Here is a 27274-nt window from a genome sequence, read left to right on the forward strand (position 1 = left end):
GAAACGGGCTCCATAGCGTAGAACAGCGGAACAAAACCGCGGTGACCACAATGTAAGTTGCTCTGAAGCTGCAACTCATTAAGGGCTGTGAGAAGATGGGAATCCTGTTATGGTTGCATGCTTTATTTTTTATTTATTTTTTGCCAGTAGGCATCACATATACATACATTACCGAAAATATGTCTTAAAGTGTATGATTTATTGAACCATATTTGCCTGTCAGGTGTAATAAGGGCCTTGGCAAGCTTCTTCTCAGTTATTTTCAGTGACATAATGGTGATGCACTGTCTCCGTGCTGGACTTGAATAACAGGAACCAAAGCAAAGAGAGGTGCCTCCTCTTAGTGCTACCACTAGATCATCTGTTTGTGTGCATCTTAGATCAAGTCACTTCCAACCATGAGTTGTCTGGTTTACAGGTCCATCCACATCGTGGCTCTGGGCAGCGAGTGCCCCGGAGGAATTGGGCTTGGGGAGGAGATCATGGGCCAGGGCCAGCTGCAGGGAGGCCTGCTTTGGAGCTACCTTGGCCATGGAGCACTGGTGGGACCTTGTGACCTGGAGAGCAGCATGCACAACCCGGCCTTTATGGAGTACACCTCACGTGTGTTTGGAGATGTTCACTGTAGTGGTTCGGGACTGCCCCAACTGGGTAAGGGACTGGTGGTGTGTTTGTGTGTAGAACAGCATGAGAAAAAGAGAGACTTGTATGCGTTGATAATCATTTTTCTCATTTGTGTGTCCATTATCTCTTTCCCCTTACACCTTCCTGCTTGTGTGATACCAAATCAGACTTGATTTGCACAGGAAGGTTAGGGCAGGCCAAGAGGGCAAAACGTGCCATGATAAGAGGTGTAATTCTGCCAAAGCAATCTCATTGTAAACAAGTGTGTGTCAGTTCACTGATATGCTGTTTATTTTCTCACTCTGCTTCTTTCTCACAAGACTTACAACATTTCAAATTCCAAGGCCACTTGCCTTCCAGCCCTGATTGCTTGCTTAACAAATTGTCTTTATTTGGATGCTATTTTAACATACAGTGCTGCACACAAAAAAAAAATGAAATAACTTTTGTTCTAACTAGCATTTGAATTTGAAGTAAAAGCATTGTGATTTTGTAGCAGCTCTTTCTGCGTCCTATTATAGGGCTGTCTAACTTTGTCAGGGGTGGTGCTGCAGAAAGTCTGTCAGTCTAATTCTATGGCTCTTTGTCCTTGTTTTAATTCAAATTGCTCAAAGCTTTCCAAAGTGCCTAATGAGTTGAATCAGGTTAGTTTAGAGTGACACAGGTCATTGGGGGAAAAGTCTCCAGATCAATGAACAGGTTGGGTATTCAGACATTTCATGCCTTTCTCATTTATGCCATTCTCATGTGTTTGTCCACCTCTGACCTCCTATTTATATTTTTTGTCCGGTTCTTGCATTTCCAGGACTTGTTGGACAGCGATTGGGCCAGTGTACGGAAAGTTCTTGAGCAGGCGGACATACTGGTCATTAAATATTCAGTCACTGACAAACTGGCCTTCCAGCAAGTCAGGAACAGCTATGCCCCAAGACTCCGCCCACTCCTGAGGCACTGGGGTGTGCCTGTCATCCTGGTTGCTGTTGGAGCGCGGCTGAACGGTGAGGATGCTTTTGTCCTGAGTTTTTGTTAGCCAGAGTGAGTATAGTTTTGTCTTCAATCATTGTTGTTCAGAAACAACGGAGTTTGAGAGACAGCAGATCATTAATCTCATATCTCTCAGCAACTGAACTTGATATCCTCCTGGTATTTTAGGGTTGGTTTACTACTGCCACAGTAGAGTTTCTAACCAGGAAAATATCATCTGGTTGGGCCAATGAGATTACTGTCTAAGCCTTGTGTCCTCTAGTGTGTCGTCCCAGCAATGAGGAGGATGCTCATGATTAAATCTCCCTTTGGCTGCCTTCAAGTGGTCAGCTCACATGTTTCCCTGCAGAAAACACACCAAAGCAAGACATTAAGTTGATATTTTTTGGCCATCATTGCACAGCAATGAAATATACACTGTCATGGCTCAAAAGTGCACCACAACAGTCGTAACGCTGCTTAACACATCAGAAATGAACATGCATGTATACTGGGCTGGGGCCACAGTGTGTCTGCATTTGTTTGAGTGTGCACACACACAAACATGCACACACACACACACACCACACCACACACACCACACCACACACACACACCACACACACACACACACACACACACACACCACACACACACACACACTGACCCTTGTTGAATCTATCTTCTGTAAAGACGCTCATCAAATGCACAAGGTTTTATTTTTAGCTTGTCTGCACAATATACTTTGAGATCCTGTCAGAGCTCCGCTGCAGAATGATCACAGTGTAAGTCAAGTCTTTGCCAGAGAGAGAGAAAGAAAGAGAGAGAGAGGGAGCAAGAGGAGGAAAGGGAGTAAGGAGCTGTAGACCAGAGCCTTTGTTTGTGTTTTTGTTTGTGCCTGCTGTGAGTATTTTCATCCTATCCCCTCATGCTCGCAGAGAATGACGGCTGAGCACTTTCTGCTGCTCGACTTTAGACCATCTAAAGCACAGCTGTGGCAGAGAACGCTGTCGTATATGTGCATTAACACAGCCATTAAACCAGCGCTAAACGCAGGACCACCGACAGATTTATCCAAGGGCACGCACGCACACCTCACACAGACATATGACTGATATGCCAAGTCACTGCCTGTCAGTTTTTACCTCTCTCTCCCCCTTGTCTCTATGTCCTGCCTGTAGGTTATTAGCAGTATGATTTTTCAAATACCTCAGCACAGCTGTACAGTGCGCTCATTCTCTCTTTTATCTCTGGCTCTGTCCTCTTTTTTCAGTCTTTTGTCTCCTTCAAGCTAATCCCTCCAAATTTTCTGTTTGATTTTGTCACTTTGGTCCCATGCACATATGCCACAGTGTGGCTGGTCCTAGTGCACATGCGCTTTGCATATTTTTTCTTTGGACTGAGTGAAGATGTGAAAAGGGTGGCCTGGAAGTGAAAAACACATCAGTATTAAATTAGAGAAAACCAATGACCTAAAGAAATTTCAGAAACCCACATTGCCAAACGTACCAAAACAGAAAAGTCTCTTCACAGAAGGGAACAAATACATACACCTATCTAAATCCTTACTGGTTGTCTGCAGTCACTATGTGATAGACTAGAGAAATTGGGAAGACGGGAAGCACATGCGGCTGTGGCATCTGGTTTTTATGTTCTCTTTTTTGCGAGATATGTTTTCAATTTTATTTTGGTTTGTGCAATGTTGTGTTTTGTGTTCTGTTTATTTCTTTGTGTACTTTTTTTTTGTCCAGTTTCTTTGTCCAGCTTCTAAGGATCTTTTAACATGGTTTTGAGTGGCACATATTGTATTTTACTGAATTTTGGGATCTAGTAGATTCAACATGTTCCTGTATAATATTTTGTGCACATTTTGCTACATTTTTAAATTGTCACTATTGGCATACTTTGTCCCATGAGGAAGTGTCAGACATTCTAATCCTGTTTTGCACTGATAGATAATGGGACTATATACAATACACTACTGCACTGTGGTGTTAACATGATAATGCTTGAAGAAATTCAAACATTTCTCTGTTAGTACTGTACAGTATTGAGTGCTATAAGTACAGTGTGCATATGTTTTTGTCTGACTTTGGTCTTCAAAACATGTTTTCATCCATGTCTGGTATGGATATTAACATTATGGATCATTATGCTGTGTTTGAAGGCACAAATGGGAGTTAGTTTCTAGTTTTAGTTGAATATTTTACCAAAAATGAATAGTTTGATAGCCCTTTCTATGGACTTTGGTGAGCCAGCAATGGCTGTTCAACTATAATGTAATATTAGTGACTTATGTATTAGTTTTCATATATCCTCATTGACTATTTATTAGACGCAGTTAGTTATACAGTTTGAATGATTTCATCGTAGGATTAACTTCTCATCTCTGTGTTAAGATGAAGGCCCTCCATGTACGTGCCCGCTGTGTGCGTCTGACTGGAGCAGCTGTGTGCCTCACAGTGAAGGTCTGCAGCTGTCCCGGGACCTGGGGGCCACCTACCTGGAGTTGCCCTCTCTCAACCACGTCTTTGTGGGTCGCTACTTTGGCAGCGTGGTAAGTGTTCACATCACAGGGATTGATTGACTGAGTGAGTGACCCAGATAAAAGCATTCATATTTTCAGAAATTTGTTCAAATCAAGCTGTAATATAAAGTCTTCATTTTTCATACTTTTCCTGTCTGTTAAACTGTTGATTAGCTCTGCATTTCAGATAGGTACAGTACTGACAGGTAGCTATGTTGGTCTTCTCAGGAAGTTGTTTCCGAAGCAAAGAAAGAAGATGTAACATCACTATTTTTGTACCGTGGATTTGTACTAATGTGTGTATTTCTGCTGTCTTGTTCAGCTGGAGTACTTCATGATTCAGTGTCTGAAACACAAAGCCAAAGAAAGGCCAGAGAAGAGGCGAGGAAATAAAGTGAACGAGCTTTGTCCCCCTCACTTAGAACAACCAGGTCAGAGGAATACTATGGTATCTAAAAACTAATATTGCCTTTTATTTTAGGGGCATTTATTTGTGTCTTGCAGTGTTAACCCTTTAAGCTAATTTAAAATACGTTTTATTCTGTCTATTTAGTAATACATGTAGTAATTTTGACATTTTTAAGTACCGGTAATTATTGTTGCTTTTTAAAGTGCTCTTTTTATGGTGGATAGAGAACATTCAATAGGTCTGACTGGAGTGTTTCTACTTACAGCACATAGCCATAAAAAAGCTGAGCACAAAGTTTTTTATCCAGATCAATATTCTCTGTTCCAAACTGGAAATAAGAAGCAAGACAAAGAGCTAGGTAGACTACTTTTAGTCAATGACATTTGAATCAATTTCAGACAGAACTGAGTGTTTGGTGCCTTGTTCTGAGGCAGCTCATTGACTGTTGTTGTTGGACATATGAGGGTTACTTATTTACTGTGTCTTTAACCAAATGTTGTTAATCCGCTTAGGTATTTAAGCACCTGAATATTATGAACCCACTTGCCCAGTTGGGAACATCCATAGTACATTTCTTTTTTGTTAAGTGTTTTTTTTTTTTCCACTTTTGTGCTTAGTACTGAAATTGTATATCTATACATCTCAGCTTTGCAAGATTTAGTTCTTTGACATTTCCCATTCTGTTTCTCACAGATCTTTTCTTTTTTAAAAGCTACAACCAGAGAATGTTTGAAAAATAACTCAAACGGTCAATTGATAATCAAAACATTGCCAGTTAATCATCAATTCGTTGTTTAACCTCTAATTGAGTTTTAATTATAGACTGTAAAAATAAAGTTTTAATCTGCTTAAATTCCTAATTTCAAATTGCACTTTGATTAAGCTTCAAAACAAGCCACACTGAACTGGTGTTAAAATATTATATTGTAAACATGGTCCAACTGCCTTTCCTGGCTGCCGGATTTTGCCACTAACTGAAATCTTTTTGAGTGTTTGCACACCCACACAACAAACAGATCCAGTATCAGACTTTATTTTTTAAAATGGGAGCCCAGTGTTGTTTTCTTTACGTGGTGCTAAAATAAATACTATGCTTACCTTACAACTTATTCTACTACTGCTATTTCAGTAATTTTCCACACACAGTACATTTGATATATTATTATAATAATTAACACAAACTATGCTGTTAAACTTGTGTTATATATTGATCTGGCCACTTTGCTGCTAAATCTGATGCAATGGCTGACAGCATTAGGTCCAGCCAAAAAGGCAGCAAGTGCTGGCAGATTTATGGGTGCCTGTCCACTGCCTGTTAACTGTACTTATGGTGTAGTTTGCATTAAATGTGATGTGCACTGATTCAGGAACAGCACAATTTTCAGGGCCAAATCTGAGCAGCCATAAAAAAGGATATGAGGTCCACGGAGGAGCGTGTTTATTAAGCATGAATATTATAGGATAATGATTTGTGAAGCCCCCTCTCCTCACTTTCCTTGCTGTCCTTGCTCGGTACTTTTTATTAATCTGAATTCAGCACCACATGCATCACAAAGCACTGTTTTTTGTCTCTTTTTTTCCTATGAATTGCAGAATTTTTTTTTCTTGCATTCACAGTTTTTACTGTTATACTCAGTTAACTGCCAATCGTTTACAATGTGACTATTGTGTGCCCAGGGTTTTTCCATGTCGCTTTAAACATTAACCTCAGTTAAAATAAGCTTTTGGACATTGATGTTTTTTATCACTAACATAATCTCAAACATAACCAGTGAATGTCAACTTTCTGTTTGACTTATTGTCCCTTAACATAAAAAAGCAGGAACAAATCCACTGTTTAACAGACAGACAATTTCTCCATTACTTCTACAGACCAGAACCACATTCAGCAGCCTTAATCTTCGCAGGTCTGTCATTAGTGCAAAGACAAACATCTGGAAGCGTTTTCTCTAACTTGAGCAACAGGGCAGGGCACAACATGACACTGGTCTCTTTTATTGTTGACTAAAAAACTTCACTATGACTGGCACTATCACTCTCTCCACATACACCCCATTTAATTGTCAAAACCTATTGTCAGAAAAGGGGAAATCACTAGTAGAAGTAGACAAGGTAGATTAAGGAAAATAAGAAGACCAAAAGTGTACATAAAAACTTCTGGGGTGCAAATCTGGTTGATTTCCCCTTTTATGTTTTTGAAAATTCCGGCAAGCTGAATATCAGCAGTAACTGACTCCAACTTCCTCTCTCTCCCGCTCCTTTTCTTTCTCCATGCTCTTTCTTCCTCCCTCCATTCAGCACGTCTCCCCCCCATCCGAGTAGAGGAGTCCAGCTTCTCCCAGGACATGCAGTGGTTGTTGGAGCGTGGCATGCAGTTCGCCGATGTGGCTTTCTACGCCGGGGACTCTGGGAAAGAACTGGGATGGGCGCACGCGGCTGTGCTGTGTGCTGTCAGTACGTACTTCAGACAGCTGCTTCTGGGACACAAAACCAGGTAGGAGAGATATTAGCTTGTTCACAGGAGCCTGTAGCCAGCAGGAGTTCAAGTCTCTCTCTCTCTCTCTGCACACTTCTCTTTTGTGTAACTGTGAAGGATTTTGTGCTGAATTTCTAAATTTTACCTCTGTTTGAACAGGGAACGCCCCCAGTCGCGGTGTGTTTGTAGAGAGCGGGATGGAGGCCCCCCTTCGCTGCTCTCCACCTGGGACGGGGGGATTATTGATGACATGCCCCGATCAGAGGGGCACCTGACAGGACGTCTCTCTCGTCTGGTGGTGAAGGACCCCCTTCTGTGTATGTGCTTGTGGGAGACACTCATGTTCATTTATAGAGGTAAAAACCATCAGTCAAACACAGCACACTCAGATACCACTTAAATTCGCTGTTTTGCATCTTTTTCCAGAAAATTCTTTAATTTCCATTTAAGACAAGGCATAAAACGTGCAAGACAACATAGAGTTACCCATGAAATACTCAAAAATATAAACGTACAAAATACAACAAAGAGTCTATGAAAAAGTACGGATCAAATATGGATACTGAGTGTAGGACAGAATCCGTATACAGTTTGTGCACATGGAATAGTGCAAGAAACATTAAACAGATATTAAACAAATATGACAACAGTGCAGGTAAGATTGTGCCAGCTATGCATTGGGGCATAGGAAACAATAAAGTGAACGTATGCAATACTTCATTAATGATGGAAGAGAGTTAACACATACAGCGGTTAGACAAGAGCCCAGACAGCAGTACTTTAAAATCAGCTAATGGAATAAGTGTTTCAAGTTTTAAGGTTTTTGGTAATTCATTCCAGTCATTGGCAGCTGAAGGAGGAGTGGGCTATCATAGAAGACTTAGAAAACCAGAGTGATCCTCAAAGTGATTAGGCTACAATTAATCCATATTAAATTGTATGGCAATCCGTACAATAATCTAAATATATGTATTGACAGATTAGACTCTTGTCTTTTTTGTCATTGTGGTCATTTTCAAAAAGAACACCCTGTTATTAAAAAGGAATCCAAGTCCACTGCACAGCAAAGTATACAACTAAAACCCTCAAATATAACAAGGGGGTGAGTTAATCAGAAGTAATCTCTAGTGAATGCTTCCAAATTATTTCTGTATTAAATGTTAACCCACATCAAAACAACAGGATAGAAGGTGGAGCTCAGAACGCTCCAAAAAGACAACATGCACGTTGTCCAGAGAAATTTTGATAAGAATCTGTCATTTCATGCTTGTAAGCGCTACAAACTGCTCAATGTATTGAATTGCATTTATCATTAATAACCTAGTTTGGGTAATCCCAATTTGAGTGTTGGTAATGCCAAGGCTGCAGCACATTACTGCTGGAGTTTAAACACAGCTAGTCTCACTTAGCCAGACCCTCCTCCAAAGTGTGCTGAAGGGGGGACTGACACATAGCATTCGGGGATGGGAGGAAAACATGCTCTGGTTTAATGGCATTTCTTTAAACCAATCAGAATCGTCATGGGTGGTGCTAAACTCCGCACAGAGACGTTGCAAAATAGTTGTGCAAGAGAAAACTCAGATTGGACAAATTGTCTAGCTAACTGTCTCAGTTTACCATGCAGATGTGAGGAGCAGTTAACAATAGTCCTCATTAACTCACCAAATTTAAAATCCCAACAGAAAAAAAAGCGGAAGAACATGGAAAATACATGCATCCAATATAATTTCCTGCAGCACCGGAGCATCCTGGAAGTGGAACGCGAAGGATATAAACTAAAATTAAGCTAACAGAGTTGGACTGACATTCACAGCATGGGAACTCCTATCCCCAAAAGCAGTTACTCTTTTTCCAATATTTTAAATGGGATGATTAATGTCCACTGGCTGCCGAAGGCAGTTCGCCTGCTATTGAATCTTGTCCAATGTTCCATTATGGTGAGGAACAGAAATCAATCAAATTGAAAGTGCTTGATAGTAAGCAACTGTAGTATTTTAATCAAGTTTTGGATCATTCATCGTGTAATACTGTGATCTCAAACTGCTTTCTTAACCCGTATTTGTACATTAATGCCCCAGGCCACTCATGTCTCCTTAATCTTCCCCCAGCTCAGTTCCATTTAACATTATGGACACATGGATTGGTACACTGCGCAAGTTCTTTGCAGAAATTTAACTTCCACCATCATTTTGAATGGCTAATGGGATTTGTTAATATCTGACTATGTAGTCTGCCTCATATTTTCATCAACAAATGATTAACTCTGTGATGAAACTGTCATGTAAAATTAACAGTAGCTTATATCAAAGGATACACTTGGCACTTGCATCCCATATTTTCTCCAGTTGCATATGAAGCCTAGTTAGCTGTGTGAAATTCTCTGCAACATCAGTGGCATAATTAAAAATCTTCTGAGTCTGTGGCTCAGAGTCTGCAGTGCTGTGTTGCATGTTAGCTTGCTGCGCCTATGCACGCCAGTGCATAGACGCAGCAAGCTAACACACAAAACACATAAGCTGAGTGTGTATGTGTGCTGGTGAAGGGTGAGTGGAGAATGAAAGAAGATTATAGGGTCAGACTGAGTCTCTGTGAGTGACTGTATGAATGAGAATAAGAAAGGCAGCGGTTGAAAGACGAAGGATGCAGCGCGTGTTTTCATGCACGCATGTACAAGTCCTTGTGCAGATTTTTTCCGTCTAAGATAGGAGAAATATGGGAAAGTAAGAATTGGAAAACTGTGTGTTGGGTGAAAAAAAGGAATATGGCTGGCTAGATGTTAGGTTGAGAGAAGGGGTGGAGTGTTTAAGGTGCTGGTGGAGAGTGTTTTTGGTGATGGGGGAGCTGGGCACTAGAGCATACTGTTAATGTGTGTGTGTGGGGCTTGGAGAGAATAGCGGAAAAAGGAAAATGTGTTCATGTGCAGAGCACAATACGAATGTCACGTTTCCATAAAACACTGCAGGGATGACTAATGTTAACCTTCAAATTAGTGGATCTAAAGCAGTTGACCTCACATACTTGTGTGTATTTCTGTATTAGTGTATTGTCTTGTCTTACACCAATATGTCTTGGCTAGTCAGATGTGTGAATGTGTGCCTCTTTTTCAAAAAGAAACATTGGGAACACAGTGAGCCAAGCTTGGTGTTCATTTGTAGTAAATCCACAATTAGCTGCATTCCTAGTGATGGGATGAATATCTGCTCGCAATTCAATTCAAGTCATTTGTCAATTATAGCTCATTGTATTGGCTTAGCAGTGCTCATTTCTACAACATAATGTCTCTGTAAATACACAGCGTCACACTCATGGTATTATTCCATGTTTGGGTTTTTTGTCACTTGTGAGTGTGTGTGGACAGTCACAGAGGCCATGCCTTTGCGTGTGTGATGTTAACACTGTGAGACTCGGTCTCCTTGTGTAGTGTGCAGCTGAATTATTGAGTTTGGCACTTGGTTGTTGTGTGCTTGCATTTTAAGCACATGTATAATGTGTACCACACAGACTAAACATTGTGTATTTGTGATCATCCTGGCATAATTTGGTGGTCAATTTTAGACTATGCAGACCAGTTGTTTTTTGGGATGACATGTCTTACTGGGGAAATACGTTTACTTAATGTACAGAATAGCACACTGCTTTGTGTCTTTGTTCAGGTTACAATTTAGAGTCACGAATGTAGTAGTTATGGAAAAGGTTAAGGAAATCCTCCATGAAAAAAGTGTTAATCTGTACAACTTTTTTCACAAATATATCTCAGCATTTGTCTGTGTAGGTGGGTGAGTACACCAACACTGAAATTTATTTGTGAGATTATGTAGAAATGATTTAAGCATTTCTGCGTAATTTTTGCATAGACATTCTATTTTATCCTGCTCCTTTCTATCCCACAAATGAAAGCATCTCCCAGTGTATCCAGTTCAACGTTTTGTGGAGTTTTGCTGCATCATATGTCAGCACCAGAACTCCTGAGCTAATCTCCCACCCTCCCTGTGACAGGGTGTCTGTGCCTTGCAGTGTTATTATCCAGCACCGTGTGTTGAGGTAATCCCTCTATCAGCCCAAATACCATCATTATGAACTAATGATGAGAGTAATCCTACCCAGTCCAGCTCCCTTCTTCCCTCAACAGTCTGTTTATGTCCCAGTGAGACAGAATACGTCCCCCCAATCAAGCAGCCGGGCTCTGCAGGCTTTATAAATGAGCATACTACTGAAGTGAATAAATGCAGGGTGAAGGGCTTTACTTTATATTTCACTTCCTTTTTGGTGGCAACTTTCTGTATATTGCAGCCTAAATTCCTATTAAGTTATTTTTTTCATTGTATATTTATAATTGTAAACCATGCTAGCAGCATCCATAGTCCCAGAGGATGAATCCCACCGTCTCACAGAGCTGCTAGTATGGTTGTAGAGTCTTTTTTAAACACGGTTTAGTTTTAGCCAGTAAAACTAGTAAATATGCTATTAATGCATTTTATGCTTGAATACTATATGTGTTTAAACATATTTGTTGTATTATATTTGTTTGGAATGAGATTATTAGCCAGCAACCAACTGTACAAATAATAATTTTTAAAAGTGACCAAAATTAAAGTAAAGAAAAGGTAAATAAAACATATTAACCAGTTGATTTGGCGGCAGCTTTATTATGGCCACTGGTGTTTTTTCCAAAGGCCTTTGGGTCACTGGTTCTGACATTCATGGAATCTGGACTCTGTGTCCCACCCATAACCACCATGGATTATATAAGCAGACACGTTTAGAACAAGCAACTTTGTCAAAAACAGGTGTTGTTCAATGTAAAGTATGTGGGTGTTTCAAAACACAGTGTCAGCTAGAAAATAGTTTTCCTTTGTGTTTCTGTAAACTGTACCATTGTCGGTCCAAAAAAAGTCTATGGATGTTTTAGGAGCGTGGGAGTGGGATCACCTCCAGGAGGCCTTGGAAGAGAAGCTGAAGAATTCGCTAGCAGTGGCTCAGCTTATGGAGCGCATACGATCCCTCATCGGCAGAGACAGGGTGAGGTCTTTAATGTCAAAATTCACCTCTTTTACACCCAAATTTCCTAAAAATCACATACTCTTGTTGACTGCAATATCATGATGATGTGTATGCTAACAGCCCTTCCCACCAAAAGAGGTTAAATAGCTATAATGTGTCAAATGTACTATTTGAAGGCATAAACACATGTTTTTGTTGTTGCAGACTAACAGCGCCTTAATTAGGAAGACCTTGTTTTGAAACAGCGCAATAATAATGTGGCTATATTTATCTTATTAACATAATTACTGCCTATATCACCTCCTGTCCTACTGTGGGAACTAGGACAAAATAAACAAGATGCTATCAAAGAAGTTGAAACACAACACCAGATCTGTAAGGAGTTCACACTGGACATCAGCCATAAAATCCAACATTATGCGAAAAACTGCAACATCTGCAACATCACAACACTGTAATGTGTTGTGTCCATGTGAAAACATGAGGTGATTCTGTGTAATAGGAAGCAGACTTTAACAATTAAAGAGAGATCAGGAGATATGACATGGCTGTGTCTGACAAGCCTTTGGCACCATGCATAGTCCACCAGCACATCTGGACAGATCTAGGTCTTCTACCTGAGGCAGTGTTGAGACGAGCTGACACACCGAGAGACAGCTGGGCCACTTTAACACGATGAGACACCCTAATGTCCTGTTGGGATTTGATCTCGTCCTCTGCAAACACCTCTGGGTCATCTCATTCTTTTTTAAAGATTATTTTTTAGGCATTTTACGCCTTTATTTGATAGGACAGCTGAAGACATGATAGAGGAGAGACAGAGGGAATGACATGCAGCAAAGAGCAGGTCAAACTGTGAGACCGGCTGAATCTTGCTTTCCACAAGCTTTCCACTGATTTACAAAATCAAAAAGGCTTGATTCTGTAGCTGCCTCTATTGAAGACTCTGTGTTTGCAGAGGACTCCCTCTGCAGCAGAGCTGTGCAAGAATATGAAGTTCTTTGTGCTTCAGTTGACTGAGAAAGGTCACGTAATGGTAATCGGATTCTTTGACAACACTCATTTGAGGACTTAAAACAACCATGTGCGCACATACACTCCAAAATGCCACTCTAGCAGCTATTCTCATTCTATTGATTTCACCTGCTATGCACTGCAGTACAGCGTATATACATATATTTCATTATGCATCCTTTAAAGGCCTAACATGACAAGGAATGTGTTAATAAACAAACCGTTTGGACGAGCGTGTGGTGCCCAGTCTGTTTTCAGTGTTCCATCATGTCGTTCTTGGCATTGCAGTTCAAGTATGTTTGGGTAGCGCTAAGCAAGACTGGCAGAGAGGCCATTTGTATTCCACATGGGAGCAGAGATAGATGCACAGAATGACAATTGTCTGGTACTATACCTGACATCCAGCAGAGGAATGTTACTCATATCTTTGGCTTCTTTTCTTTGTGTGTGTGTGTGTGTGTGTGGTGTGTGGTTGTGTGGGTGTGGTGTGGTGTGTGTGTGTGTGTGTGTGGTGTTGTGTGTGTGTGTGTGTGTGGTGTGTGGGTGTGTGTGTTGTGTGTGTGTTGTGTGTGTGTCTGTGTGGTGTGTAGGGCCCCAGGGACACCCCAAGTGGCCCGGGCACCGCAGCTTGGCCCCAGACTCTTGTCAACATCTTCAATTTCCCTCTGTACTTGATGTCATCTTCATGGTGCAAGTGGGTCCATGTTCGACATACACACATTACAAATGCAATGCACCGTCACACGCAGAAGAAGGTCACCTTTAATTAGCCATGATTGAATTATGATCTCAGTTCCGGACCTGGGCATCCATTGGGGCTAAATGAGATTAAAATGGTCCAGGGACAGGCCCCTCGTCCTACTGTCAGTTCAATTCTCTATTAGAGAATCAAACAGAGAAATCCAGAAATAATGCCACAAAGTCTTTCCTAATCAATATTTATCTCATAAAAAGTGTAAGCCTTTCTTGTCCTTGCACCTCTGAGCTGTGAGTTAAACACTTGGAGGTCACAGAGCAAAATTCTACAAGATATTTTTTTTTATGGTGAGAGCTGTCAACGGCAGTTAATGGCACCTAATGACAGCAATTATGTCAGAAGGACTTGTGTCCAGGCTTAACATCTCATTTGTTTCCTGTTCATTTAAATGGCCCATTATGACAGATCGTCACTCATAACAGGCCAAATTGACTTAAGTTTGGCCTCTACATTTAGGCGATGAAACAAAAGAGACGTGTCATTGATATGACAAGCCTTTGACCTTTTGAAAATGATTCAAAATATGTTTGTTTGTGATCGTCTCCAAACATTTTTACATCAAAGATGCTTGATGGTACTATCAGTCAAGATTCAGTAGTTATGAACAGTTTATATTCTTAAGCATTTCACTTCACAGCTCTTTGGGACTTTCCTAGCAACTCTGAAATGTGTGTGTGTGTGTGTGTTTAAGGGAGTGTATTGCCAGCCCACCGAGCAGTGCTGGTGGCGCGCTGTGACGTCATGGCGGCCATGTTCAGTGGGAAGTATGCAGAGGCCCGAAGCCGAGTGGTGCCTATTCACGGTGTCTCCTCAGATACCTTTCTGTCTTTCCTGGAGTACCTCTACACTGACTCCTGCTGTCCTGGTAAGTTTATTGCACACAAGCCAGATGTGTCATCAAATACACCTCTGTGACCACTACTGTATTACAAAAAAATTACAGGTGCCCAGTTAGTTGTGCCTAAAAAGCATGTAAAATGCACACACATCTCCAATGGTACCCCAAAACATAGTAAGAAAATTTCCCTTCCCTCCTCTTTATCTTGTGGACTAATTAATCCCTGAAGTTTGGTGGTGAGATTGATTGCACTGGGAAACCCTCAGTCAGCATGTTATTCAATCACTCGTCTATAACTAGTCTCTCAGGCTATTGCTGTAATTAAAAATAGTTTGTTTAGTTTAATAGGGGATGAACTTAAATAGACGGTTGGTTGATTTGTGACTGAGATGAAAGTCACTTCAGATACTATGGATCTGACCGACAAAATAACAGTCTCTCACAGAAGGACAAAAGACCTTTTGATGTGATTTTAATGTGCCGCAAAAATAAGCACCATTACCAAACACTTGAGGGAGGTACAGTGGTGTTTTCCTTGAGGCCTCGTTCACTAAGCGCAGCCCAAAAAAAAAGCACAGATGACGTGAATGAAGTCATATCAGCCATCTGTGTGACTGCAACATGCTGCCAGTGTCAGTCTCAGGAGGCTCACTGAACAGCACTGAGCTAAAAATTAAATTAGATTTAGTGATGACAAAATTAAGTCGTGGCATCACTGCTGTATCTGCTTTTAATAATGCCTACTCACGGGCCCCAAACGTGTTGTTGTCACTATCTGTCACATTGTGCGCTGCATTTTTAAAAGTAATTGGTATAATTCTTTCTGGTGATGGCAATGGCATTACATTTTTTTAAGTGTTTCTACAGTGTTTCTGTGACTCTCGAGACTGTTCAAATCAACACTCAGCCTGCAGCTCTGAGCAGCTTTTGGCAACTTTTAGCTCGTTTTTTTGGTTTAGGGTCAGACAAACCAAACAATGCTAGTACTTTCAAAACTGCAGGCTGTTTTCAGTCCACAGAATTACACACACCAGCTGTATGCTACCTTTCCAGGGACAAAATGGCTTAGAGTCAACATGAAATTCAGGAGAAGACAGTCAAATATGTAGAAAGAGACACAGATACGTTTTTCAGGAGTACAGTAAGTGGACCAAACATTTACAGTAAATGTAAGTAAATTGTGTCCAACGGGACTCCAACGTAACGCTCATGTTGCTCTGTGTCTGCGAACTATTTGTTAACAGGTTCCAAACCAACTGGAGGAGCTATCGTAAAGGCTTCTTGTTGTGTTTATGTTTGAGTTTTTTCTGCACCCTAGCGGTACAAGATTATCTTTTGCAGTCAAACAGTACCTACAGGGGCTTTGCTTGCAGAGAGTTTATGTGTGTGTGTGTGTGTGTGTGTGTTTGTGTGTTTTTGTGACATCACAATACATTTTATTCTTTAATTCATTTACAGAAGTAGTTAATTAAAACACTGGCATAATTTTCCCTTCAAGCATTACAAAAATGCAAAATAGACAATATAAAGGCGCATAATAATTCACCCTGAATAACCAGCTCCTAAGAGCAGACAATCCCCTTTTTTGTTGCATGAGTAGTTTTGATGAAAAATGTCAGCAAGCAGCCCTAAAATCCAGCTTAGGTACAAGGACGGGAAAGCAAGCTGTTTCCAGAGATACAGCTTCAGGTTGAGTCATGTGTACAGGAAATGAAAGCCATGAAGTCGCTCCAGAGGCTGCTGCCGCTGCACTGTTATGTAAGAGCTCAGCACTCAAGGTTAAAAACAAGGTAATTCCACCAGTAGCGACAAAAACTAAGGGTGTGAAATCAAAGGGTGAATGCTATCAGAGTATTTCACTCAGATACATATTTTATACTGTATACTGTATTATAGTAAAATACATTGCTACTGTTCATTTAAATGATCATGCAGCTGAACCGAACAAAGCCTCTGTATGGCTGCTGCTCAGCTGACAGCGGCACATGCAGAGAATCGGTGAAGGATGGTGAGGGTGGTGTTTGACTTGAATCAGGAGTCATTTGATTTGACATTTAGACATTAGATAATAGGATTGACAATGACGTTCTTTGAATGAGGACGTCATTTTACAGCTTGGAAAGAGCAATTGGAAATTATTTTTTTGTTGTGTTCAATATAATTTGACTACTGAGCTCCATTCGTTTCAATAAATGGTACTTTTCTTACTGGGGATCAATAATAAGTATAAAATTAAAAATAAAATTAGTAAAAAAAAATGTATGCATTTAATTATTAAAAGCACAGGTTGAGATTTAGTCCATGTGATTATAATGTGTGCTGTAATCATAGAAATAATGCGGTTTTATGTAGAAAGTTTCATGAAATCGGTTGGATCCATCAAACTGATAACACAATCTTAGATATAAAAAAATGGAATGTGTGTAGTGTGAGTACAATGTGTGTTAAATATAGTACAATACAATAGAAATATAAAGTCATAAATATACGATGTTTGTACTCTTGGTTTGTGAATAAAGGTGCGTCTGTCTGTATTATGTTTTTGGGCTTTATTCTAACCAATAGATTTGGTTTATCCTGTCTATTTCTTTAAAAGAACTTTGGAAACAATTATTAAGAAAAGGTCTATAAAAAAATAATTGTTCTGGCAAATGTGTAAGCATCAAGCAAACATGAAACAATATTTGGAGCTGTGTTTCCTGCTACATGACAAATATAAGTTCAACATTTATTCTATTTACTCTTTGTTTAGCTGTTTTGGTCTCCACCAACTCCTGAGAGAAATATCTGGCTCCTTAGCTGCTGCAACAGCTAGTCGCTAGCTGTGTCTGTCTGCTGTTTGGTGCTGGGCAGGTGTTGTACAATGGGGTTTTAAAGTGATTTGCTCAAAACAGCTGGTGCTGGAAACACAGTTCATAAATGCAGTGAGAGTGAATCAAACTGTAAAGTTGTAGGCTCTAAAACCAAAACAATGAGCTGAAAGAAGCTAAAATTCACTGTAGAGATGAAGGGAACCACGGAGTAAGGTAATTATTTTCTGTGTAGTTGATCACTTACGGGTTTATAGTATTTTCACTTACTATAAGATATATACGTTTTTTACACAGCGAAGGCCCAGCACCAGTGTTTCCAACTTGGCGACTTTGTCGCTGGTTTAGTGACTTTTCAGACCTGATTAGCAATTGTATTTCTTAAAAACGACTAGCAACGGATTTAGCGACTTCAGACTATTAGGGGAAAATCAGGTCATGTTATATTGTAATTCATATCCATGCTCAGAGTAGTTGCAGTCTATGGCTGTATGAAAACAGCTTGGGGGTCTCTCTCCCTCTCCCCTTTTGACTGTGAGCAGCAGGCAGTCAGCAGACACAGACACTAGGCGTTATGCAATTGATATGCAAATAAGCGTATGACGCGACCTGGCGATATTTGGAGCTAGTGCTAACTACTTTTATTGGAAAAGAGTTGGCAACACTGCCCGGCATTCAACCATGTCGATGTGTTTTCTATTTTTACCCTGTATGTGGTGTGCAGATAAACCAACTTGTGTATTGTCAAATAATATTGTTCAAAATTCTGCTAGATGTGGTTTAAACTGATAGGCTTTTTATTTTGTGTAAAAAAAGATGGACTAAATCCTAAATCTGTTCCAAACATATTTAGACCAATAATCATTAAAACACTTTCCTTTCTTCGGGGATGTTTTTAAGCCATTGATTTCCTCTGGAGGCACACTCACTTTAAAATGTATCCAGCCATTGTAGAAACCTAGGATAAAGTGTATTCTACATGACGTTATAAATATACTGTATGTGTAATACTTTGTGCATATGCAGGGTATGAGGCAGTGCTGTGTGTGTTTGTGTGTCCAGCCAGTGTGCTGCAGGCCATGGCCGTGCTGGTCTGTGCTGAGATGTACCAGGTGAAACGTCTGCAGCATCTGTGTGAAGTGTGTGTGTGCGCTTACCTTCAGAGCATGCCCAGTAGAGAGCTGTCGTCAACGGGTATCAGCGTGATTAGACTACTCCGCAGAGCAAAGGTCAGTGCATTTTTGAGTGTGTGAGATGAATTGAGAGCATGAACAGACCTACAGGAGGCATGCTTGTCTGTGTAAGCTAATGACTTATTCTTTATGATGGGATTTTTCCTTCAGCCACTAAAATGCTAATTATGTGTATAGAGAAAATCTTGCAATTTGTCAAGATTGCACAATGTATGTTTTTTTCTGTGGCATGCTTAATACCCATCTTTCACCTTGCAGTAGCCCTAGGCCTCCGTCTGCAAGTTATTCCTTGTTATTTGTTAAAAAGCATTAGTTCTCAAGAGAATCATTGCTTTTTATCATGATGTCTGTTTGAATTGATTCTCAGTGCCACAATGCAGAGCAGCTGTATGTCTGGCTCCTTCACTTTATCGCCAACAACTACCTGATCTTCAGTCACAAACCTGACTTCCTGGAGCTCTCAGGTCAGCGTGTGTTTTTTTTTAACGCGCCGTAAATGTAATGTAGAAATTAAGCCTAGTGATGGTTATGCAAGCAAAGATTGCTGCAGAGTGATAGCAAAATTAAACTGCTGATTTAAATAGTTTGGAGGGCTTTGGACTTCTTTTAACAAAAAGTCAAAATGTCCTCCAGGCTTTTGAGGATCTGTTGTTTTTTAACAGTAAATGTAGGTTAGGCTCTCTCAGTCTCAGATATGTTTTTGACAAATGGCCAACCAGTTTTTAAAATACATGAGATGTAACCCAGGTGTCCAGCAATCAGTTGTTAGTTAAAATTAGACACTAGTAACCATGTTGTAGAAAGTGAATTTATCACATGACTTGAGAACAAGATGGACAACTGTGAAAAGCTCTGTATTTTATAATATACTGCCATTTAGCACAATATGGCAGTACGTATTAATCATCATCAGCCCTTCAGAATAACACATTCTTGTAGTTTACCTAACACCATAGGTTTATGCTCAAGTTATATATACACACCTCTCACTGATTCTCAGTTATTGTAGCCAAATGCATTTAATAGGCACATAAACAGTGATAAGGATTAACAGCAACATTGCTCCAGTTAGTAGCGGTAGCGCATTTTATTGTCATCATTAGTCACACACACAAGAATTGTTTAAGGTCATTGGACGGGTATTTAAGGGCATAAGTGAAGTCAAAGGCCAGAATAACAACACATGATTTATTACCGTTTAGTCTTCTGTTCTTTGTTAGTGTAAACTAAAATCGTATGAGATATTTCAGCCTTGTTGGCTGTGTTCATGGCAACAAACCATGGAGTTATTACTGTTTGTGTTTGTTTAGTGGGTGTAGTGAGTATATGCCAAGCACAGTAACTGTTGTGATAAGGGTTCAGTTGTGTTTGCAGTAGATTTAATTTGATCTCTTTTGTGTTCCAGAGGAGGAGCGTGAGCAGGTAGAGAGGCTACGCTGGCCGTCCAGAGGCTACCTGCAGGAGCTCAGCGAGTACCAGCACCGGCGACGCAAGCTACGCAAGTCCCGCTGCATAGTCATGTGACCCCGCCTGGATGCCTAAAACCTGTGAAAAACCGGGGAGGGGGGAGCAAAGGAGGTACATAAGGAGGAAAATAAAGACTAAGTGAGACTAGTCATTAACACATGGAGAAACAGACAGAATAAATTGTTTGTTCTGCTGGATGAAGGGCTGATTCTGAGGGACATATGACTCCTTCACTAATAGACAACAGTGTTAAGCAGTGACATACACTGCTGTGACCCGCCTCTCTTCCCCTGGAGGAACGACTGTGCATCCTTTGTGTAATGACTATTCCATCAAGCGCAATACAAAATGACTGATCCTTAAAACCCAATATGAATTTAGAATGACTAGCTGGCCACTGACCAGGGGCTCTGTGAAAGATTATATTTATATTGGCCGATGCAAAATGGTGGATTCGACAATGAACAGTAACACAAAATGGCTCCATTACGAGTACAGATGTGTCAAATGACCACACATCTGTTGGGTTCATGTGCTGTACACGGTTTTAAACTACAGTAATGTGATTTCAGTTTGAAAAAGCAGGAAGGAAACTGTGCTGTGTTTTCTTATTTAATTGGTACCTGGGGATGTCTGGGGATCTTCTGTACGCTGGACACTTGACTGCTCCATCTTAAAAGGGACAGTTTACCCCAAAATCCAACATATTTCCCTCTTACTTGTAGTGCTATTCATTTATTGCTTTCTTTCTACTGAAATACACCCACCAACAGTGTCACCATGCAGAAGGAAGCATCCTCACGGACAAGATGCTTGTCCTCCTCGGCTGAGCCAACTAATACTTAGAACCTAGCTAACCGATACTGCTAGCTCACCTGAGCTAGCTAAATCTACAGCTCAGCCAAGTAGGACGCCATTAATGTTTACATGTCACGTGCACGAGCCTCTCGTCCATAGGTATGCTTCCTTCTGTGCGGTGATACAGTTGGTGGGTGTAGTATGGTAGAAAGAAAATAGTTCTTACATGAAACTGCTCACAACCAGGTCTGTGGATTATCTTGAATAACCGGGTCATGATTTCTGGAAAGACACATCGCTGTTGCTGAGTTTTTGGGCGCTTTGAGCACCACAAGCCGAGTGCCACCTAGTTCCATTTTATTGGAGAGAAAGCATCTCTACGGCCGATATCTCTAACACTGAGCAACTCACACCAAAATTCTCTTGACTAGATTGATATATAGAACAGAGGAAAAATATGTTTTTTTAATTTTGGGGTAAACTGTACCTTTAAATAAAACCTTGGCTCATGATGCATCTGTGTCCTGTTGGATTGAAAAATTGTGACCGTGTGAACATGCAGCTTTGCTTAAGCTGAAATAACTTCAGCCTCACACTTCTTTGTGGCCCAATCAGTAGTTCAGCCGAGCGGTGACCTACATTACCACTGAGAGCAGCGTGAAAAGCAACTGGTAATGCTGGTGGACTGGTAGCACAGTCACGCTCATCTTCTTCTGTAGTCCGTCAGGAACTCAGTTTAGCAGACGATTCCATTTAAAGCCTGCGAGCTGAACTTTTACACAATTTCCTTTGCAGGTTAATAGAATAAAAAGATTTAGGAAAAACAACCATATTATGAGCATATGTTGGTACAAAAAAATAAAACTATGCCTCTGGGTGGACACAATATTTATTTTATCCTAACCTTTTTAAATTTGAAAGGTTGTTTTGAATCATAACGAGATTATGATTTATTGGTGCTGCAATTATTTTTTTTACTGTGTGGACATAATTATGACATGACTTTTTTTTATACATTCATAGTAGAGACAACTGGATCACACTTTTTTTACAGTCCACTGTTTCACTGGTATTTACTTAAAAAGGTGCATGATTGTAAAAATAATGGGGTGCAGAAAGACAACTTATTTGTCAGATAAACTGTCAAAAAATTGAACTTTTTTGCTATTTTTTATTCAGAGGATGGCTCGGCATCAGTCATTAACAGTCAACAAACTATTTGTATGGAATACGTAGTAGAGTACATTAGCTGAGGTGAAGCAGCAGGCTGTGTATATAGTACAAGAAAGCTATGACCACTGGGAGATTTTGACAATGGACAGTACAGCTGGTACCTTTAACCACATGGTGTATATTTAACCTGCTGCTGAACCACAACAATCACTGTGTATGTCCACTAGTTAATCTTCAGATAAATTCCAATCTTATCTTGAAAAGAAAATGAGTAAATATCAGTTGAAAAACAGGACAGTAAAACAAAGTGTACTCCAGTGCTGCATCCACACCCAGTGTGTGCAGACACACATGTAGCTCCACTGGGCCAGTGTTGTACAGACTGTAGATAACACAGTGTCTGAATTTAAATAAAGACATGTTTTAGAATGAACAAAACACAGACTGGATCAATGTCTGTGCTCTGCATTTGTAAATTATTATACAGCATTCTTTTGTCCCCAAAAGTTGCTTCTCCCTCCCCTTCCCTTTGGAAAACTGACCTTTTATTACGCAGATTGGTGACAAATTGAAAGTAATAAAGTGTAAACACAAGCCTCCACTACAGCTTCAATGCTCCATGGCATATATATATATATATATATATATATATATATATATATATATATATATATTATATACACAGTATATAATATATATATAAGTCTCTCAAACTCTACAGGAGGGATGAACATTATCCCAAAAGATATTCCTTCATTTGGTGGTCTGGGAATGTTAGTGGAGCATGCAGTCTATAATTCCAGATAAGACTGCACAATATATTTAATTCAATTCAATTTTATTTATAGTATCAATTCATAACAAGAGTTATCTCAAGACACTTTACAGATAGACCACACTCCAGAATTTACAAGGACCCAACAGTTCTAGTAGTTTCCTCCAGAGCAAGCAACAGTGCGACAGTGGCGAGGAAAAACTTCCTTTTAGGCAGAAACCTCGGACAGACCCAGGCTCTTGGTAGGCGGTGTCTGACGGGCCGGTTGGATTTGAATTTAGAATTCTACAATCAAACTACATGATATATTTGTCTTTGAATCTGTGTCAGATTAGGCAATCACACAGTCTTTAATTCTTGCCATGACTTGGCTAAAAGACACAACAGACAACAAGACATTAGACCCCGTCTTATCATCGTTTGTTGGCCTTTGTCTTTGGGTCAGGCCATTTTTAGGATGATATCCTACAGTCTGATCTCAGTAGAATAGGTTTCAAAATCTTGTATCTGGTGACTGTGAAGGCCATAGCATATGATTAACATTGTTTTTATATTCATCAAACCATTCAGTGACACCTCGTGCGCTGTGTGGAAGTATCTGCATTCATAAGGTTTCCTCACTCATTTATTCAGGCATTTCCTTCAATTTGTCATCCGTCTGTACATTTCCATCAGGATGTGATACATTGTGGGCCTAGAGCACATTTTATTCCTGTCTTATCCCCAAGCAATTACTTCTTATCTCTTTGAACACAACCTTGGGCGTCTTATTTCCTTTAATTTATTTCCAAACTAATGAGAGCTTACTGTTACTAATGTATACACTTAATGACCTGTTCTGGCTCTTTTGAGGGGCAACACCCACCTCATTTTCTTGCGTGCTTTAACAAGTAACAGTTTTTTTTTCCCAACATGGACCCTATTTTCCTAGGTTTGTGTGACTGATGGGAACAACAAGCTCTGAAATTGGTACAGTATTACGCAAGATCACTACAGTCGGCAGCGGTGAAACAAGATACAATGTAAGTTAATAGGGCAGTTGTCCAGCTTGTATTTACCTTCACAGAAGTGCTCATTTTGCCACTGACATGCTCAGATTATTATTCTCAGTGTCTGACAACATTATGGAAAGGATTTCTAAGGAGGTCGACTTTTCTATTAAAGAGTAAGGTCCTTTTTTTAAACATAAAAACATCTGCAAAATTGCAATCACCAAATTCACCAGACTCCATGTAAATAAACAGTCATTTTAGCATCGTAAAATAGTCTTTATTCAAAGTCAACAGACAAAATAAAACAATTAAAAGCCATTTTGGGTAGTCTTTCCACTTTCAACCATCACAACTCTAGTTTTGGTTGAAAATCACAGTTTAACAACTTCCATGAAAATATGTTTATACACGCTAATATGCTCTATACACGCAAAAATATTGCTTTTTTAAATGGAATCTGGTGGGTTTAGGTCTAGCAACTTTAGAGCCGTTTCTGGTTGAACAGAAAGTTATCAAAGAGCTTTTAAAGGTCTATCTCTGAAGGGATCCTTTCCATAATGTTGTCAGACACATAGAATATTAAGAATATTGAAAATTAGCACTTTTGTGAAGGTAAAGACAACCTGGACATTTGCCCTATTAACTTACATAGTAGCTTTTTTACAGCTGCCAACTGTGGCAATCTTGCTTAATACTGGACCAATGTCAAAGATTGTTGTTCCCATCAGTCACTTAGACACAAAGGTTGAAAAAAAACTCAAACTTTACTTGAGTTTGCAAGTCTGTGCCCAGTGTGCAGTGTAATTTACCTGGAGGTCTGGAGTGGGTCACTGCAGGGCTCCAATAGACTGCAGCATGCTATCCAGTTGACCACTCTTATGCAGTGCCGCTACGTCACTGCCGCCTCCAACACACTCCTCACCGATGAACACCCGTGGTACCTACACTCAAATCAATACAAGAGAAACAGGGATGCAACTGGTTACTACGCAGTTGTCAATTTTCAGTGTTGTGCAGAGTTGGACAACATGACATAGGCCTATACCAGGAGACATTTCTGTACCATCAGAGATTCTGCCATAATGTGGATATCATGGTAGTCTCTCTATGCCAGACCTTTCTCCACAACGCTGCAGAGGAGGGTCTGGTTTGTCCACACAGCATTCCGAGATGGGAGAAAAACGTGCTCTGGTATATTGGAATTTCTTAAAACCAATACCAATCGTCGGACATAGCCACCTTGCCGCCCCAAAATAACCTCAGGAAGGAACTTGTTTTGGTGTACGATTGGACAGACAGCCTAGCTAGCTGTCTCGAGTCATCCTGCAGAGATCGGAGGAGCAGTTAACCATACTCCTCATAATAAATCGATCGGAGTTTAAAATTCCAACACAAAGAAAGCAGCATCCGGCGGAATTTCCGGCAACAACGAAGCAATCCCCGAAGTGGAAGGTCGTGGATATAGACTAATATCATGGGAACTACTGTATTCCTTTAACACCTCTGGGTAGAAGGCCATTGTTGGCAATAACAGAACATTAACTGGCAACTATTTGATGTCATTTAAGTCCGTTTTCATGCACACAAATGCCAAAGATTTATTAGCTTCTCAAATGCAGAGATTATTATTTTAATTATTTTTATGATTAAGTTTTAGACTATTGGTTGCACAACAGGCATAATGAATTTTTTGGGCTGTGGGTGATTGGGATGGCACTTTCTTTACAAACCAAAGAGCTGAGTAATGGAGAAAACAATCAGCAGATTAATACATAAAGAAATAATCATTAGTTGCAGTCTGATAAAAAAAAAATAGTTCAAAACTAGCTCCACCTCGACAAACCACAACAATAAAATGCTGCTTTTATGTTAATGCAGGAGTAATAAATGATCTAGTTTTATAGTATTTAACAGTGACAGGGGCCCTTTTTGCTTTGAGTTTTTTTACCCTTTTACTTTTAATGGAGTATTTTTTGCAGAAAAGGATCCGATTTCCTCCACCACTGTACGTGACAGGATTTTATCTATATTAGTTTGGATTCATATCATCCACTTCACTTATGGATTTTTTTTTATGGACTGTGTGTCACACAGTTTTAAACCATTATTTTATAAACTGACAATTCTTTCAATAGTCATGTTGTGACTTTGCAACTTAATGTTGCTATGCATAAAGGCTCGCCAAGTGAGGCAAGTCATTGCTGCATGGGCAGTTCCTCTTAGAGACTCCCTTATTGATTCCACTATACTTTCCTCATTTTTTGGATTTCATGGAGATCATGTAGTCAAAATAAATGAATGACAACCAGCAATTTAATCCCAAATGTCTACATATAATAGCTATAATACAGCTAACATGTCAAAAGCTATTTTGTTTTTAAAGTTGTTATTTAAAGCTTCCAGGAGTTTATAGAACAATAGAAGTTTATAGATGGTATTAAAAACACAGTTTCACTTTTGTGAAAACTTTACTCTATTTATGGAAATGCTACAAAGGGAGATCCCTGTTCTTCTTCACACGTAGACCACATAGGCTACGACACATGAGAATAATTAAGTAAATTATTCTTGCATTGCATTTTCACAAACAGAATAAAGCTTTCACAAATATAAAACTGTGTTTTTAAGACTCTTTAGCCTCTCTGGGATAATTCTGTCCTGATTTGACAAGTCCAGGTACAGTGGTTTTGGATCTGGACCTGGTCTGTGGTCAATCGGAAAATAACTTCAGCTTTAAGTTTCCTTTATATTTTATTATTAACCTTCATATGAACTGCCGAATCAGAAGCTATAATTAGATCAACATGTGTAAGCGTTTGTGTTTTCAGGTTGTTCAAACACTTCGGTTGTACATGACTAAGCAACTTCTGATTACCGTGCGGGCTCCGGTGAGTTCCAGGAAATAGTCTTGCATGTTGTCCATGTCGCTGCGTCCACTTATATCAATACACTCCAAATGTCCCGGTTTAAATTTGTATTTTGACAAAACATCTTTTGCCATAATGCAGTACGAGCACGTGGGCTTAATAAACAGCACCACTTTGTCTCCTTTAATTTTAGCCTGCACGAATTGCTGCGCCATTTTAAGTTGCTCAGTCAAGCAGTCAGAAGATGAAAAAGTGTTGTCAAAGGCAGAGAACAAAGATCATCGCTCTGCGTTTTGTTTTTAATCAGGATGACGTAGAAGTAAGCCCCCCCCCCCCTTAAAGAAATACTACACACTGTTGCTCGTGCACAAGTCAAAGATATTCAGAGAAGGTTGGCAATGATAGAGATGGGGATCGCTCATTTTTATTAATAATATTGATACCATTCTCAAGACTGCTTAACAATCCGAGTCTTTATCAATACCATTATCAATACTTTCTATTATTTGAGAGGACAAATAAGTAATCTTAACAGAACTAGGGGTGCAACGGGTCACAAAACTCACAGTTCCGATCACGGTTTTGAGTCA

At 39.9% G+C, this 27274-nt stretch overlaps 2 protein-coding genes across 2 annotated transcripts; one reads left to right on the forward strand and one right to left on the reverse strand.

Annotated features, from left to right (window-relative positions):
• Positions 1–398: 398 nt before the first annotated feature.
• On the forward strand, positions 399–22028 carry rhobtb3 (Rho related BTB domain containing 3). The gene is given in 14 exon segments (XM_032513106.1): positions 399–623; positions 625–651; positions 1430–1622; positions 3987–4144; positions 4437–4545; positions 6822–7017; positions 7159–7355; positions 11909–12018; positions 13605–13683; positions 13686–13712; positions 14463–14636; positions 18482–18648; positions 18980–19076; positions 20018–22028. Coding segments are annotated over 14 exon segments (1878 nt in total). The 3' UTR covers positions 20137–22028.
• On the reverse strand, positions 19676–26988 carry glrx (glutaredoxin (thioltransferase)). The gene is made up of 3 exons (XM_032513555.1): positions 26693–26988; positions 24627–24758; positions 19676–20157 (listed from the first exon to the last, which is right to left on the reverse strand). Exons 1-2 carry the CDS (start codon positions 26897–26899, stop codon positions 24645–24647), a joined length of 321 nt encoding a protein of 106 aa, XP_032369446.1. The 5' UTR covers positions 26900–26988; the 3' UTR covers positions 19676–20157; positions 24627–24644.
• Positions 26989–27274: the final 286 nt, after the last annotated feature.

The sequence above is a fragment of the Etheostoma spectabile genome, chromosome 4 (assembly GCF_008692095.1).
Source record: "Etheostoma spectabile isolate EspeVRDwgs_2016 chromosome 4, UIUC_Espe_1.0, whole genome shotgun sequence".
In the NCBI taxonomy this organism is placed as follows: domain Eukaryota; kingdom Metazoa; phylum Chordata; class Actinopteri; order Perciformes; family Percidae; genus Etheostoma; species Etheostoma spectabile.